Raw genomic sequence first — 15,751 nt, 5'->3', positions numbered from 1 at the left:
CCATACACACGTACACAGACATGCGCCTCACTTTTGCTGCTTAAAATGAACAGAAAAGTCAGGCCGAAACAAATCGTTCCCAAATGAAAAGTAAAAGTCGTATTGACAAAATTCTTTCACCGTGAGCGACAGCAGCTTCTAGTCTACTGAATTCTCAGTTTTCATGCCTGTGGAGCTTATTATATGGACGTGGTGACAGTGTAAAGACACCATGCTCTTCTGATTTTCAAACGAACCTTCTGAGCCATTTTAACATTAGAGTCTATGGAAGAGTTGGAGGGAGGAGGCTGTGCATTGGTGACATTTACGAAAGAACCATAACACCTAGGACAATAGTAAACACATTGGATGAAAGAGGACAGCCATGGCTACGTTTTGAGGGTAAAATCATACCTGTAGAGCAAACGCTGTGGACACAGCAGCAGTTTTAAAAAAGATTTTAAGATTAATTTTTTTGCTCCTCTCACTCTAGCAGTTGAGCTGTCTCACTCTAGCCCCAACATTCCGTCCCATACACACCCATTATAAACTCTGAAACGGGTGAAAAAACATCATGAAACTTAAACTGGAACTGAAGAAAAAGTATAATAGATATTGAAAAGATAAATACAAGTTGAATAGTTGAATGTCTTGTCTTCGTTTTAAAGTTTGAATGGTGGCTCTATGTCAATGTATGTGGAAGTAGTAAGAGTTTAAAAATGAGTAAGTTGAATGAGGATTTGAAGGGTCTCCCCATTGAAATACATTATAAATTTTTGTTGAAAAAAGTTGAATAAAATTAAAAATATAAATGTTAAAAATATGAAAAATAGAAGCAGTGTTGTTCAAAAGAATAGGAATCTAACGGTGTTTGAATGGTTTTTCTAAGTTGAACGGTTTTGAAGTTATAGGATTACAAAAAACGTACGGAAAAATAAAATATAATAATAACTAGAAAGTGCATTTTCTGAAGAAACTGCAGTGTGAATGCTTGAATCTGAATGTATGCACTGAAATGAATTAATTGCTGAATGTTAAGTTAAAAATCTGAATGAGCTGGAAAATACAGAATTTTTAACCTGAAAATAAAAGTGCAGAACTTTTGAAAGCTGATGTTCACACAGAAGAAGTTGGAAAAAGCTAAGCATGTTTAAAATGTAAATAATAAAAAGATGAGTAATGACAAAAGAAAATTTAGAGTCAGAAAACCTCTGAATGAATATTAAAAGTTCATATTCTTCTAATTGAAATGAACTTAAAAGATGAACAAACATTCTGCAGAAAATACAAACTTTAATATACAGCATGATGTTTTTCAGACATATACACATGTGTATATCATGTTTAATAGTATTACATACATCAATTTGTTTTGTATGTCATAGAAAATAACATAAAAATCTTAAGTCATATACAGCTTCTTTCTGAAAAGGACTGGTAGAATAAAGAAAAATAACTAAATTAAATAACTAAATAAAAAATAATGAGCAACATATGAAATACATGAAAATTCAACTTTTAAAACCACAATCCTGAACCTTTAAATTGTGTTGGTTTCTTAGAACATGGCTGAACAGCTGTTTCTATCGGTCTACTTAATCTTCTGATCTGTCTACACATCTTTTTATTACTCATTCTTTTTTATGTTTTAATGTAAACAGAGTCCACACAGTGGTAAAAGAGAACTGTATAGAGATTTGTGAGTAAACTCAAATGAAAGCCTAAGGTGGTGACACAGTTTAACACATGCAAATAATCAAATAAACACATTAGTCCTTTTTGTGAACATGGATAAATAAGTATCAATACAGCATTGTTCAGCCATGCCACTAAATGCTTTTTTACACATTGTTTTAACCTGGGCTCAGACACAAAGTCCCAAATTTAGTTAGTCCCTGACTTTGAGTTGTGGTTATGACTAATTATTATACACAAGGCTTTATCTATCTAAACTCTAAGGACACAAATATGAAAAAACCTATACTTACCAGCTGATACCCCACACTACACACTAGGTGTGCCATGTGACCTGAAACTTTGGTACAAAATCATCATAATCATTCTGTTAACACTGTTTTTTAACACTGTTTGTGTTGCTGTTCAGCAGTTTAAAATGTTTTAGATTGGATTACATGGAATGAATTTGAATTTTCTTGGGGGTTTTTGTATGTGTTTCGTTCTCAGCAGATTTTTTCTTCCATACTGTTGAATTCCAGTTACCACATTTCTGGTCATATGACATCCCAAGTGCCCACTTAAAAAAATCCCCACAGTTAATTCAACATTAAAACAAAATAAAAATATGTTAAATAAATAAAGGTTTGCTCTGTGATGAAATACTAAATAAGCATACATTGTACAGAGCACTAACAATGAAAACAATCCTTTAGCCTGTTGATCAGAGAGAGACAGTCATTTTGTCCATTTAAAACCTGTAATCACAGAGCACAATGTTTCTGTGAAACTATGAAGTCCCATATGATCCTCATCACGTCCAGTGACTTCAGAGTGGATCCTCCCTGTCATCCGGCCAGTGTTTGATGTGTGGCAAGCAGCACAGAAGCAGGATAGCTGAGGACTTTAAAAGAAGAGCAGAAAACGGGAACATATGTAGTTGTAAATGTAAATATCAGTGATACTTGTCTTGTCAAAGGGAATAAAATAATGAAAATGTTAACTTACACACTCATTTAGAGAGGATCTTGACACTGCACAGAGGAGGCACAGTCAGTCTGACAATGATGGTGATCTCCAGGGATGTTTTCCTGCAGCAACATTCCTGCCAACTGGCCATATGATCCAGAGTAGTTGGTTTGTAATGAACAGAAAGGTGTATATGTTAGGTAGTGTGCACTCAGAGCTGGTCCTAAGAAACAAACACATCCTGTAATAAACTGAATACCTGTAGTAGTGCTGCTGCAAATATGAAGCCCTTCTATCATAAGTGGTTTCAAAGAAGGTGTTTTGGAGGCTCGGTCACAGAAACTGTGCAGTCTGTTCAGTCCTGAGTGTCTCAGCTCTGATGGGGATGGATCACAGAGGGAAACACCTGAGTACAGACATTACAATACACTCTAACACTCCTAAGGTCAAGTGAAAACACAATTTAAACACTTTACAAAGAATGAATACATGTTTTCATGGAAATTATGTCATTAACCCTTTTTGTTGTGAGTAAATCTCACCGACTGCTTGTGGGACAAGCTAGAAGGAGGACTTATCACAGAATGTCTCCTGTGCTCCAGATGTGAAGTCTCACGCTCTGATCGTACGGCGATGAAGATGGTGATGATGAAGCCTCTCTGATCTGTGGCATTACAGTTTCTAGCTGCTATGTGCTTCACACTGTTGGATCTTACATGTGAAGCTTGGAGAAGACACAGGAGGACTGTGTCTCTCTTAAAAAAGAAAAAGAAAAAAGGAAACCTAACACCCCCCCCCTCAGCTCCCACCGTAAACCCCCCCCCCCCCCCCCCACTCAACTCCCCAACCTCACACCATCCAATGTCTATACAAATGTAGGGTATCAGCTGGTAACAGAAAGCAAGTGTTACATATGTACTACTTATGTAACACTGCTGAAACATTTCTGGCCAGAAATGTGCAGTTATCAACCCAGACCCACCCTGATGATTGCACTGGCCGAAACATGATAAAAGCTCATAAAAATGTATGTTTCATCGAAAGATTTGTCCAAAAATATAATCGTATACTTTTGAAAAAGTTTAAAGTTTATAACAAACCAAAATAATAACATTTTTGTAAATAGTATTTCAAAATAGAGGCACACATAAAGTGGCTTAACTGTCATTATTGCTGTAATTAGGTTTGTTTGTTTGTTTGTTTGTTTGTTTGTTTGTTTAAAAAGCAACCTTTAGTCATTATTGTTCTCTCAGAAACAATGAAGAAGCTGTTGAACATTTATGTGTTGTGTAGGCAATCCTCTGGTCCACCCTCCCTCCCTCTCAGCCACAGTGAGACTGGGGCAGCCTGGCAGGATGTTGAAGCCTGGCTGCAGAGAGGATATGCCTACACTATTCATTTTAAACTGCTATATTTGATTTTTCTGACATTTATAGGTTACTGTTAGTGAACTTTAGATTTTCTGTGATAAATAAAATTGTCATCTTTTACTGATATCATTACTTAATTCATGTAATTGTATTTTATGTAAACAATTCAACCATTATACTGCAATGCAGAGCGTCAACTTTTAAATATCGCTCTACTTTCTTAAGTCATTCAAAAATATAGATATTACTTACTGTATTCAAAGATCTAGATCATGAATCATCACAGGACAATACACAGTATACTGGGTCATGGTAACTATGGTAGGTCTTCATGACTCCAGAATGGAGACATCGATCTGACTGAGAAATGAAAATTAGGTCAAGCAGTGTGTTCTTCTCTGTGGTAGGGGCAGTGATGACCTGTGCGTATCCCCTAGACTCAAACAGCTCCAGGATTGGTTTGTTTGCACTGGATAAAACATTCTCATTAAAATCACCACAAACTATGATGGGATGACAGTCCATGATCTCCAATGAGTCTAATAGGCTTACCAGGTTTTTCAGGAATGGCCTCAGAGTGTAGTCTGGAGGTCTGTATACAACTGCAATCAGAGCACTGACTGGTGCTTCAACCTTTAAAGCCAGAAATTCAAGGTCAGTTACATTATGGATGTACTGTTTTTCATGCACTTGAATGTCACTTTTCACATAAACAGCAACTCCACCACCACTTCTGTTTGCCATCTGGGGAAAGTTTGTGTAGGACAGGTGTCTGTTGCGTTTGAACAAATTGTAATTTTCCAAGTGGAGACTCTCTGCGACAAAAGAGCCCCGCAGGTGTGTTTCTGTTAGGCACAAAACATCTGCTAGACACAATTCATGGTGACTTTTGATGTCATTAATGTGAGCTGGCAGTCCCTCTGTATTATGATGAACAATGGTGAAAACCTCTGACCTGCTCAGTGTTTGCCTCACGTGTAGAAGAGGCATCATGTCATCAAGGTTGGCTTGTCTCATGTTCTCAAGCGCTGCAGTGATTTCTGGGTTGGTGAATATTTTTTTCTCCTCCATATCAAGAAGATACAGTCCACTGAGAGACGTCACTCTACTGACAGCTACGTAGGCCATGCCGGGCTCAAAAATGCTCTTAAGAGAGACAACAGCTGATGTAGTTGTCATACCCTGTACCTTATGTATTGTACATGCAAAGGCCAGCTTCACTGGGAACTGTCTTCGTACCACTCCTTTCTGCTTCAGATTCTCCTCTGCTCTCTCAATGTACACCATGTCGTCTGCTGGTGTGCGGTTATTCTTTCCAGATGTCTCATTATCCATTTTAAGTCCAAGCTTGATGATGTGTTGGTCGTTTTCAGAGTGAACTACTCTAAGTAGTATTCCAAAAGCTCCATTAACCAAACCATTTTGTATGTCAATGTTTCTGGTGAGCATGACACGAGCTCCTTCTGCAACTTTCAGTGTGTCTGGTAACTCGTTTTTACCTCCTTTCAATGGTCTGTCTTGAAGTGCCATTCTGCCAGTTCTAGGATCTTTTCTATAATCATCTGCATGGATGTCAATGATATGAGTGTGGAGCAGAGCCAGTGTTGCAGAGTTGTGTGCATCCACTTCTTTATTAGTTGCAAAAATGTGCAACGCATCAGTTGGACAATGGGCTGGTTCAGTTATGGCCTGTGACAACAAATTTCTATCTGCTTCGCAAAGCTCATCCAACTTTCCTTTCACACGAATTCTGTTCAGCATCTCTGCAAAGACAACATCATCTTTCTGACGCATAATCTCAGTCAGAGTGATCATCTGAAAATGCTCCCGCCACAGGTCGATCTCGGACGGGTCGTGCACACAGAGAGGTTTAGACTGTCGCACTGGGGGTAGCTGATAGAAGTCTCCGACAGCAAGGACTGACATGCCTCCAAAGGGTCTCCGAGTCCCTTTGATCTGTTTGAGTCTTGCATCTACATATGCAAACAGATGTCTTGACACCATAGACACTTCGTCAATGACGATTATTTCAGCATTCAAAAGTTCTGATCTGACTTCATCCAGCTGATTGCCAAGTCCCTGAATGGGAGGTTTTAAGCTTCTAGGCAGCTTGAGAAGAGAATGCAGTGTTGTTCCAGAAATGTTAAAAGCTGCAGTCCCAGTGAAAGCAGTTAACAGGACAGTGGGTTTTGATATGTCAACGTCGTCTGCATATCTGGGCACTTTGCTCAGTATCTTAGATGCTTCTGAGTAGATGCATTTGATAAGATGTGATTTTCCTGTTCCAGCACCACCATTAATATAAAAGAAAAACTGCTCTGGATTTAGAGCACAGACTCTTTTAATGCACCAGTCTCTAACTGCATAAAATATGCAGGCTTGCTTCTTGTTCAGATTCTGAAACATCTGACGTAACAATGTGGGATCAATAGCAGGGGGTTCCCTGATGGCTCTGACTTCTGTTGAAGCATCAGCCTGACGGCTGTAGTCGGGCACATCTTCCTGTTCATTTTCATTGTCTCGCTCTCTTTCTTGTTCGACAAGTGGCAACCTTACGAGATCTGATTCAGGTGCCAGATTACACCATTCGTCAGTCACACCTCTGTTCTGCTCATATTCCTCAACAGCGCTCTCGATCTCCTCACTGTTTTTCTCATATTTTTCTCTGTTTCTTTTGACAATGTGTTGCACGTACTCAAGATGGTCAGTACCTGGTAGCTGTACACAGCCAGCACCATAGAAAGCCTGATAGGTTGGCAACGATGGTGTTTTCAGTTCGTGGTCTGAACGATGAGGAAGGTACAGTTTAAGCAGTCTTCCGTAATATTGCTCTGGATGTTTTTCTTGTGAGCAGCGGTGAAATCTGATGATAGCAGGCTTATTGTTTTTGCGCCTTTGCACAAACCCCATCTCATTGAGAAGGGGCAAAACATCTTTACCTTTTTTCTGTTGGCCATAGACAATCCTGCAAGTAGCAGCAAAGTCTGCCATGCACATCTCCTCATACTCTGGTGTTTCAGGTCTGGCTTTGTATTTGTCATTCAAAGATGTCATCCAAACATTGGAAGACTCAGGTGTTGTGTTGTCCAGAACTGACAGGGGACGACTCATTTTCACAGGATTATCATCAGTTGGTATGAATATTACAGCACGTGAACATTGCTTCATGTGAAGACCACATGCACGAGCAACACATTCTTGTGCACTGATCTCTCGCTTCTTTGAATATGCCTGCATGACGGCTCTCATTTCATCGCACTCATTTACACTGTCCTTATGGGAGTTCTCAATGACAGTTTTCAGGTACTCAGATAGCCCGCCCTCTTTTTTTGATATATATTTCATTAAATAATTTGCAGCACCAAAAGCATCTAAAACAAAGCTTATGTCGATATTACTGTTCCAGGCTTCAAGCAAATGTGGATTATAGCCATTTATCCAAGAGTCTTTTGGATCACGCTTTAGTATGATCGTACTCCTCATGTTCATTTTATTCAGGTATCTCTGATATTCTGCATGTGTCAAGTTGCATCTTGCCAAGAGCTGCTCTAAACTCATGGAAGCAGTTTCAGGTTCATTCAGCAGCTGGTTCAGTGGTCTGAGCTTGTTCTTTGCTGTTTCTACTTCCAGTGCATCATCCTCACTGGGTCTTGTGATCATTGTCTCATTGCAGGGTGGTTTGGGAAAACCAAAACGGCACCCGGAGCTTAAACTCCTAAAGCACGTCTTTGTGTGGTTCTTACTATGTTTTTGCACTTCTGTTACTTTCTTGTACAGTTCAGGTTGTTTATGTGGATCAGGCAGCTGAGCTGTGATGTATTTGTTTATAAAATCAAGAACAGTTTGCTCATCATCCTCCTCAAACACAGGAGCACCTTCTACCCACAGGAGACAGTGTATGTGTGGGCTTCCTCTGTGCTGAAACTCAACTCTGTAAAAGTAGTCAATGACTTTGCCAAGTGGCTCTGCGGGAGATAAGAGTAAATCTCTGAATAATGCTTCAACTCTCTTGTCAAACATGCGCATTGTTGTGACAGGATTGCTTCTCAGGATGTCACACTTTGCTGACCAGTCAAGTCCTTCAAAATTCACTTGTTCACCTTGCTGCCTTGTTATTGCCTCGATCACTTCAGGCCAGCGCATTTCAGCAGCTGAAAATGTGCAAAAGAACGTGGGAGTTCCCAACTGTCTGATCATGGCAAAAAGATCTCTTGTTGTTTTCTCCCAATAGGCTGGGGTTCCTCTCAGAGGCTGCATGAATCTCACTGCGTCTTTATTTCGCACCAGTTTCTCCACCTCATGTTTATCTTGTAACATGCCTGAGGTTATTTTTCTCCCATCTCTGGTCAGAGGCTTTGCCTTCCTTAACTGTATCGTCATGCTGGAAGTAGCCAAGTGTATTTCAGTCACAAACTGTGCAAAGAACAAATAGTTTGTGTCTTTGGCAAAACGATCATCAATGCAGAAAAGTCTTGATTTGAAATACCCACTGGGGGATACTTTGATCAGCCTTCTTTCATCAAGTGTGTTTTGGCCTGTAGGAAACTGCACAGGGAAGGCCATGGCCTCCAGTTTAGGTGTTTTGAAAAAACTTATTGGATTGTTTCTCTCTGCAGGAGCAACAGAGTAGATTCCTTCACTGAAACATAATATCTCCTCAGCCACATCAGGGGGCTGTAAACAGGACTCGAGTGCAAAACCACCATTAGTCAGTCCATCTGCTTGCTCTGAATCATCTCTCATCTGTTCATGCGATTGTTCACCATCACAGGGTAACGTGTCAATGTCCTGTTCATTTTTATTTTGTGCTTCACTCAGTGCATTTTTCTCACAGCTGTCAATTTCCATTAAATCAGCCTCATCATAATCGTCCTCATTCATGTTTTCATCATCATCATCATCATCATCTTCATCAGGAAGTGTTGGATCACACAGCTCAGCATCATCTCTGATGCTCACATCCTTATACTGTGGATGAATCTGCTTGAGTTTATGCAGTGCTTGCACAAGTTTAGACCAGCTTACAGTCTGAAACAGCTGATGACCTTTGTAAGACAAGCGTCTCTTCAGTTTCACTCTCATGATCTGAGAATTAATTCTCAATCGAGGCAATGCTTCAACAGTTTCCTGTACCTCGGATGGGACACAGACCACATTTCCTCTAATTGCTCTTTGTCTGCCTTTGGGAAGAGGAATGATCTTGGCAAATGGTATGCACTTGGCTATGAGATGTCTCTCCAGTATGTTGAGATCAGACAGTTCAGGTGGAATATCAGCAAGCTCCAGTGTATTGGCAACAGCAAGTGCTGGCATGAATCCATTTTTAAGATGATCGTGGCAGGTGTGACAAATCCACTCTCTCTTTCTCTCATCGGGAACATTGCACTGCTCATTTCTGCAGTTTTCATCACAAACATGAACAAACTTTCCAGTCAAACATGTTGCAACCACATGTGGGTTTTTGACATAATTTGACCTTGTGCAGGGTCGTACTTGGTTTGGAAATGAAGCCTTGAAGCATACAGTACATGGGTATGATGGTCCAACTTTGATTTGTGATTTGAACACAGATATGGCCTCGTTAATCACACTGTTGTCACTCTCTTGGGTTTGTCTGTTCACCCATCTGTATTTCCTTTTTATTTTCATTGCACATCTCATATTGTGCATAATCCTGAAGGCAAGATTACTTTGATACCTGTCTCGCATTAGTTGTTTCATTAGTTGTCTGTGTCTTACTCTGAATGCGTCATCACGTGCATAACGCTGAGTCACTCGAGATCTCTGTCTCTCTCTGAATTCAGGGTTTTCTTGATACCTTTTAGTGATATAGTTTTTTTGTTTTTGTCTAAATTCAGCATTGTCACAGTAGCGTCTTTTAATATATTGTTGTTGTTTCTTTCTAACTGTAGCATTCTCAGAAAAACGTCTTTTAACATATTGGTTTTTTTTCTGTCTGAATTCATCATTCTCACAATAACGTCTTTTCATATACTGTTGTTTTTTCTGTCTGACTTCAGGATTGTTTTTATATGCCTCGCTTGTGCAAGATTTTTTCTTTTCTTTGTAATCTTTATTTGAAGCGTACTTTTGTCGTTCTTTCCTTTTTTGGTTTTCTTTTCTCTGATTTCTGGGTTTCTCTGATGCCATTAATCTTCTTTTCATTTTTTGCCTTTGTTGTTTATTAACTTTTTTCAGTTTTTGTAAAACTATATCAGAAACATCACAGGCAGCAACATTTTTTATTGCAGCATTTGATTGACATGAAAAAGCATCATTCGATGGAAAGAAATTTAATTCACTGCATAGTTCTTCAGTTGGTATATTAGGAGGTTCATTCTGATCTTCATATGATGTGAACTGAGTCATATGGTCTTCTTTTTGTTCCACCAGTGGCGTACAAATGGACATTTGAAAAAAGATGTTCTCAGTCAGATCAGTGGTTGTGTTTCTCCTTGGAGAAGAGGAGTTTGCTTCATCAACAGTTGTATCAGAGTGAGTAGGTGCCACAGCAGTGGCAGCTGTTGGTCTGCAGACTGTGTCTGTGATAGTATCACTCAGGTTGACTGTGCTCATACTGTAGAACTGCACAGGCTTCAGTTCATAGTTACAAGAAGGTGATATCTCCATCATTTCATAAGAATCTTGGATCCTCTTAATCATGTCACTGAGGAGTGTGAATTTCAGCATCACTGCTGTACCACGATTACGTGACTGTAGTAGTAGAGGAAGACCACTGGCTGTTCTGGAGTGTGGATCAAAGAAACCATATTTGCCCGATGTGGATCTGAACACTGCGATACACAATCCACTCATAATCAATAAGGCATACTGCACATCTGACAACAGGCAGCTCAGTCCTGCTTCTAAGCTGAGAAAGGTATCTACTGCCTCCTCTGGAGGTTCTTCAAATGTCCCATACCGGGAAGGCTGTGTCATGTCGACATCATACATAGACCTGCGAGCATCAACTTTGTCTGGCAGCTCATCGGTTGCCAAATGAATATTTTTAGGAAATCTTTTCTTGGCCTCTTTGTACATCACATCACCTTTATCCAAGACCAGATTAAGGTCAGCTGTAGTCATGTTTTCATTCTCATGAAGGAATGCAAGAAATGTGAGTGAGTTACATGTGCACTGCTTGTTTCTGGAGTCTCCATATTTAGGATGTGCCTGGCTGTGAGATGCACAGACCTGTGTAACAGATGGCTGATTTTCAAGGTTCTCTCTTTCTGCATGAGATTGTCCTGCCACATCATTGTGACAGCCTCTTTTCAAAAAATCAGCATAACCCACCTGTGGGGCACTTGACACCTCATGTTGTTCATTAACTTTATGCTGCAGTCCACTCTTTACAGCATCAGCATAAGATACCTGTTGTACATGTGCAGGAACATGTTGACCTGCCTGTTTGACACCATCAGCATTGGTCTTTGCAGACACACTGTCTTCTGCAGAGCTCTGAGGAAAATCACACTCAGCTTGTTCACATGTTGGCACACTGTGAAACTCATGGAACTTCTTCCAGCGTTGTTTTGCAGCTTGTGACTTTTTCTGCTTCCTTGGCATTTTTACACAAGTGTTTCTCTTAGTCTTTAGAAAATATGTTTATAAAATAAGAGTGGCACACAGCAGGAGATGTTCTCTTTGTCTTTATATTTCAGTTTTTATTTGTCTGAAACAGTTGTCTTTCGTTTGACAGTTTGTTCTTCAGTCAAGAGAATATTATGCACTCTCTTTATTGGCTTGGCACAACTTAGCAGCAAGCGCAAAGTGAAAAACAGGTAGAGAGAAAATTTAGAAGAGAGAACAGGCAGAGCAGGAGAGACACGGTTGGGAAATCACAATCACACCGTGAATTAGAGTTTTCTTTGTTCAGTTCGTTCTCAGGTAGAGGCAATATATGCACTCCTTATTGCTTTAATGGCTTGGCGTTTTTCAGCAGCAAGCCAAGAGTGAAAAAGAGGTAGAGAGAAAATTTAGCAGAGAGAACAGGCAGAGCAGGAGAGACACGGCTTTAAATCAAACCGCAGAGTTTTCTTTGTTTGTTCAGTTTGTTCATAGGTTGAGGCAAAATATGCACTCTTTATTGCTTTATTGGCTTGGCGTTTTTCAGCAGCAAGCCAAGAGTGAAAAACAGGTAGAGAGAAAATTTAGCAGAGAGAACAGACAGAGCAGGAGAGACACGGCTTTGAAATCAAACCGCAATAAGATTCTTGGTTTGGCAAAATTTCTCACAAACCACAGGGTGAAATACAGATGGAAAGAAGGCAGAGACAATAGGTGGAGCAGGACAGAGGATAGAGGGGTTGGGGGGTTGGGATGTAAGAGAGAAGACTGGAGATCTGGTCCTTCTTCTTCTTCTTCTTCTTCTTCTTCTTCTTCTTCACACTGTGAACAAAAAACAAGAAAAATATAATAATTTTATTAAAATAATATCACATGGCAATTGTATGAACTAATTGTGACTACTGAAAAAGGACAAAACAAATATTCAAGCTAAACTGTTGTCGGCTGCCATGTGCAAAAAGTTGCATAATTGGGCACTTTTTAAAAGAATATTTAATTAAATTCAGCAATAATATTTTTAAATACAAATATGATTGAGTGAATCATTAACTAATCACATGTAGTGTGACTACAAAAATGTACGAAAAAAAATATTTTAGCCCAATTGTTAAGCTGTACTTGTGTGTATTTGTTATAAAATTGTGTTTAAAAGGTCTAGCAAAAACTTTGAACCCACACTTTACAGTTTATATTATTCCGATTATTTTTTTTATTTTGGTCTACTTCTCTTACAGTATGTGCACACCTACCAGGCAAAGCACAGATGTCAGTCAAGTTCCTGAAAGTGTAAGAGCAGAAATAATATGTTAGTTGTCTGTACAGTGTTATCAGACTAACAGAAATACAAAGCCCACACACCATGATACACTGAACTTATAATTAGCAGGTTATACAGGTTATACAGCACACTAAAAGACACAGCAACCATTTTATAATTCAAACTAATTACCTGAAGTATTGCCACTTATGTAAGGCTACTGTTAGACTGTTATTAGCCTTAGCATTGCTGATAGCGCTAGCATTCCAGCTAGCATTAGCACTTCAGTTAATGTTAGCACTGCAGCTAGCGTTAGCATCGCAGCTAGCGTTAGCATCGCAGCTAGCGTTAGCATCGCAGCTAGCGTTAGCATTCTTAGTGTTAAAACTGAGCCACAATGGCAATAATGAAGCTCATTTGTTACTTTTGTCTCACTGACTGCCAATAAATATCACAGGAATATTCTTTTTGTCAGTTAACAACCGCTAAGGCTAGTGTTAGCACTATAGCTGGCGTTAGCATTAGCATTGAAGCTAGCGTTAGCACTGCTGCTAACAGCAAAACATCATAAACCTGTATAAATGATAGTAAAGGTTATTCTTTTTTTTTTCTTCTTTATTCTTTGAACTCTTTTGAACTCTGTTGGACTTGATATCTGAGTTTAAATGTCAAATGTATTTTTACCATCATAAAAATAAAACACTGCAGTACTGAGTGTACTATACTTACCACAGCAGAGAGCAAAGCGGAATGACGACAGTTGGTCCAGTGATGGGTTAAAAACAGATGAGGCGTTCAGGTGGTGCTTGGAAATTTGATCATCAGGTTGAACAGCATTAATGAGCATATACATGACTGTGTGTTGGTCTGTGTGTGTGAGACATAGAGAGAGAGGGAAAAATACACTAGACTAGTATACAAATGGGTACTTTTTGCCCGAGTATAAGCGAATGAGTGACGCACAGAGAAAGAGGGCAACTGGCATTAAACGAGCAAATAAAAAGTATGTCATCTTGAACTGTTTTATGGGTTTTATTTTAAGACTACTTTGAGTGTATTCGTGGGGAGATAAACTATACAGACTAAAAACAGAGACATTAAATGAGATTAGATTATTTAAGATGTGGGAAAATCCACTACAGACAGGTAGATGCTGTGAGCTTTAATTATCCAGTCAGAAAAGATTATTTTAAAGTCATCAACTGACTCCAGATCTGAAAAACCTGTGTGCAGAAGACAAGTCCACCAATACACAATCAGCTTGAATTTAGCAGGGCAATCAGAATGCTCTATTCAGTTGGCCTACACTAACTACTGACATACTATTTGTCTGAATTATTAACGGAGCCAAGATGCAGACTGCTTAAGTAGAGAGCGAGCTTTATAAACACGAAGGCGAAACAAACAGGAACGTGGTGTACAAAAAACACCTAAGAGTAACCTAAACTGGAAAAGGCTAAGCAAAAACAAACATGAAACAGAGATGCAGGGAGACGTAGAAAACATAGGGAAGCCACACAGGGCAACGGAGGACGATACACAGATGAACCAGCCACAAACAGAGGCAAACACAAGGCTTAAAGACACAGAGGGATAACGAGGAAATGAGACACAGAAGGAGGGCAAAGCTGGGAGTAATCAGACATGATTGTCTGACATTTTCCCTGTCAGACATAACAGGGGAAATGTAAACTGAACACACTGAGATTAGACACGGACCTTGACAGTAAAACAGGAAACACACCGACAGAACAAAACCCACACAAACTTAACACAGACTGGGGGACACAGAACATAGGAACATGAAATGTGAAAAAGGAGCACAAAAACTCATAATAATAATAAACTTAAACATAAACACGGAGTCACAGACTCTGGACAATGACACTATTATTCTGTGACCCCTTTCAAATCTGCTTAATGGCATCTATTGGAAAAACTGCTTCTAAATCCAAGATTCCTGTCAAGCCAGCTTTTAAACCATGGAGATCCAGAGGAATTTTTCTACACAACAGCATGTTCTTTATGTTCCCGCTGTCAAAAATGTGGTCACAGGAGTAATGTAAAAGGTGGGGTCTTTTCTGCTGTTGAGACAAACTCCTGACTGAAAACAATGTATTTCTATGGGTCAGTTAGGAGGTTATCTATCTACTTGGATCTACACAGTTCAAAAAGTTTACATCTCTAAGTTTTGAAAGACACGGTGTTGGAAAGAGAACAACAATGGCTACGTTTTGATGGTAAAATGATGGCTGTAAAGCAAACACTGTGGACACAGTAGCAGTTGAAAGAGAAGTGTTTAAGATGAATCTTGGCAGAGTGAGACAGAGCTCATTAGGCAGGCAGGTGTGAGCCTGGTTGCTATAGTGACTGCACCCAATGGCTCCATACACACGACACAGACATGCGCCTCACTTTTGCTGCTTAAAATGAACAGAAAAGTCAGGCCGAAACAAATCGTTCCCAAATGAAAAGTAGAAATCGACTTGATGAAATTCCTTCACCGTGAGCGACAGCAATGTCTAGTCTATACTCTAGAAAGTGCATTTTCTGAAGAAACTGCAGTGTGAATGCTTGAATCTGAATGTATGCACTGAAATGAATTAATTGCTGAATTTTGAGTTAAAAATTTTGAATGAGATGAAAAATACAGAATTTAACCTGAAAACAAAAGTGCTGAACTGCTAAAAGCTGAAGGTTACACAGAAGAAGAAGTTGGAAAAAAGCTGAAAATGTTTTAATTGTAAATTAGAAAAACCTAAGAAATGAGAAAAGAACATTTAGAGTCAGAAAACATCTGAATGAATATTAAAAGGTCATATTCTTTGAATCACTGAATGAAGAAAATGTGATCCCTCCACTTGGACCCACACAGTTTAAAAAGTTTACATCTCTGAGCTTTGAAAGACAAGATGTTGGAAAAAGAACAACG

General features: G+C 39.3%; 2 protein-coding genes across 5 annotated transcripts; both read right to left on the bottom strand.

Annotated features, from left to right (window-relative positions):
- Positions 1–995: 995 nt before the first annotated feature.
- Positions 996–5,825, bottom strand: LOC146567616 (ATP-dependent DNA helicase PIF1-like). Of its 4 annotated transcripts, XM_085287550.1 has the most exons (5): positions 4,545–5,825; positions 4,413–4,461; positions 2,882–2,998; positions 2,662–2,765; positions 996–2,557 (listed from the first exon to the last, which is right to left on the bottom strand). In XM_085287550.1, exons 1-2 carry the CDS (start codon positions 5,805–5,807, stop codon positions 4,432–4,434), a joined length of 1,293 nt encoding a protein of 430 aa, XP_085143676.1. In that variant the 5' UTR covers positions 5,808–5,825; the 3' UTR covers positions 996–2,557; positions 2,662–2,765; positions 2,882–2,998; positions 4,413–4,431. The 4 variants fall into 4 exon arrangements, with proteins under 4 accessions (XP_085143676.1, XP_085143674.1, XP_085143677.1 ...); XM_085287548.1 differs by having other exon boundaries at positions 4,245–5,825; XM_085287551.1 differs by lacking the exon at positions 4,413–4,461.
- Positions 5,826–5,862: 37 nt separating this feature from the next.
- Positions 5,863–15,468, bottom strand: LOC146567615 (uncharacterized). Its single transcript, XM_085285861.1, has 3 exons — positions 12,812–15,468; positions 5,917–12,383; positions 5,863–5,875 (listed from the first exon to the last, which is right to left on the bottom strand). The coding sequence occupies exons 2-3, from the start codon at positions 11,559–11,561 to the stop codon at positions 5,863–5,865; spliced, it is 5,658 nt and encodes a 1,885-aa protein (XP_085141987.1). The 5' UTR covers positions 11,562–12,383; positions 12,812–15,468.
- Between the last annotated feature and the right edge of the window lie 283 nt (positions 15,469–15,751).

Source organism: Mchenga conophoros, linkage group LG9 (assembly GCF_057382185.1).
Source record: "Mchenga conophoros isolate Kocher_MC1m ecotype Shallow Benthic linkage group LG9, M_conophoros_male_GT1.1, whole genome shotgun sequence".
In the NCBI taxonomy this organism is placed as follows: domain Eukaryota; kingdom Metazoa; phylum Chordata; class Actinopteri; order Cichliformes; family Cichlidae; genus Mchenga; species Mchenga conophoros.
Note: the sequence above shows the minus strand (reverse complement) of the source record. Positions and strands in the feature narration are given on the sequence as shown.

Bases quoted from the DNA above. Each gene is read 5' to 3' on its own strand.
- LOC146567616 (XM_085287548.1), bottom strand. From the start codon at position 5,807: ATGATCACTCTGACTGAGATTATGCGTCAGAAAGATGATGTTGTCTTT.
- LOC146567615 (XM_085285861.1), bottom strand. From the start codon at position 11,561: ATGCCAAGGAAGCAGAAAAAGTCACAAGCTGCAAAACAACGCTGGAAG.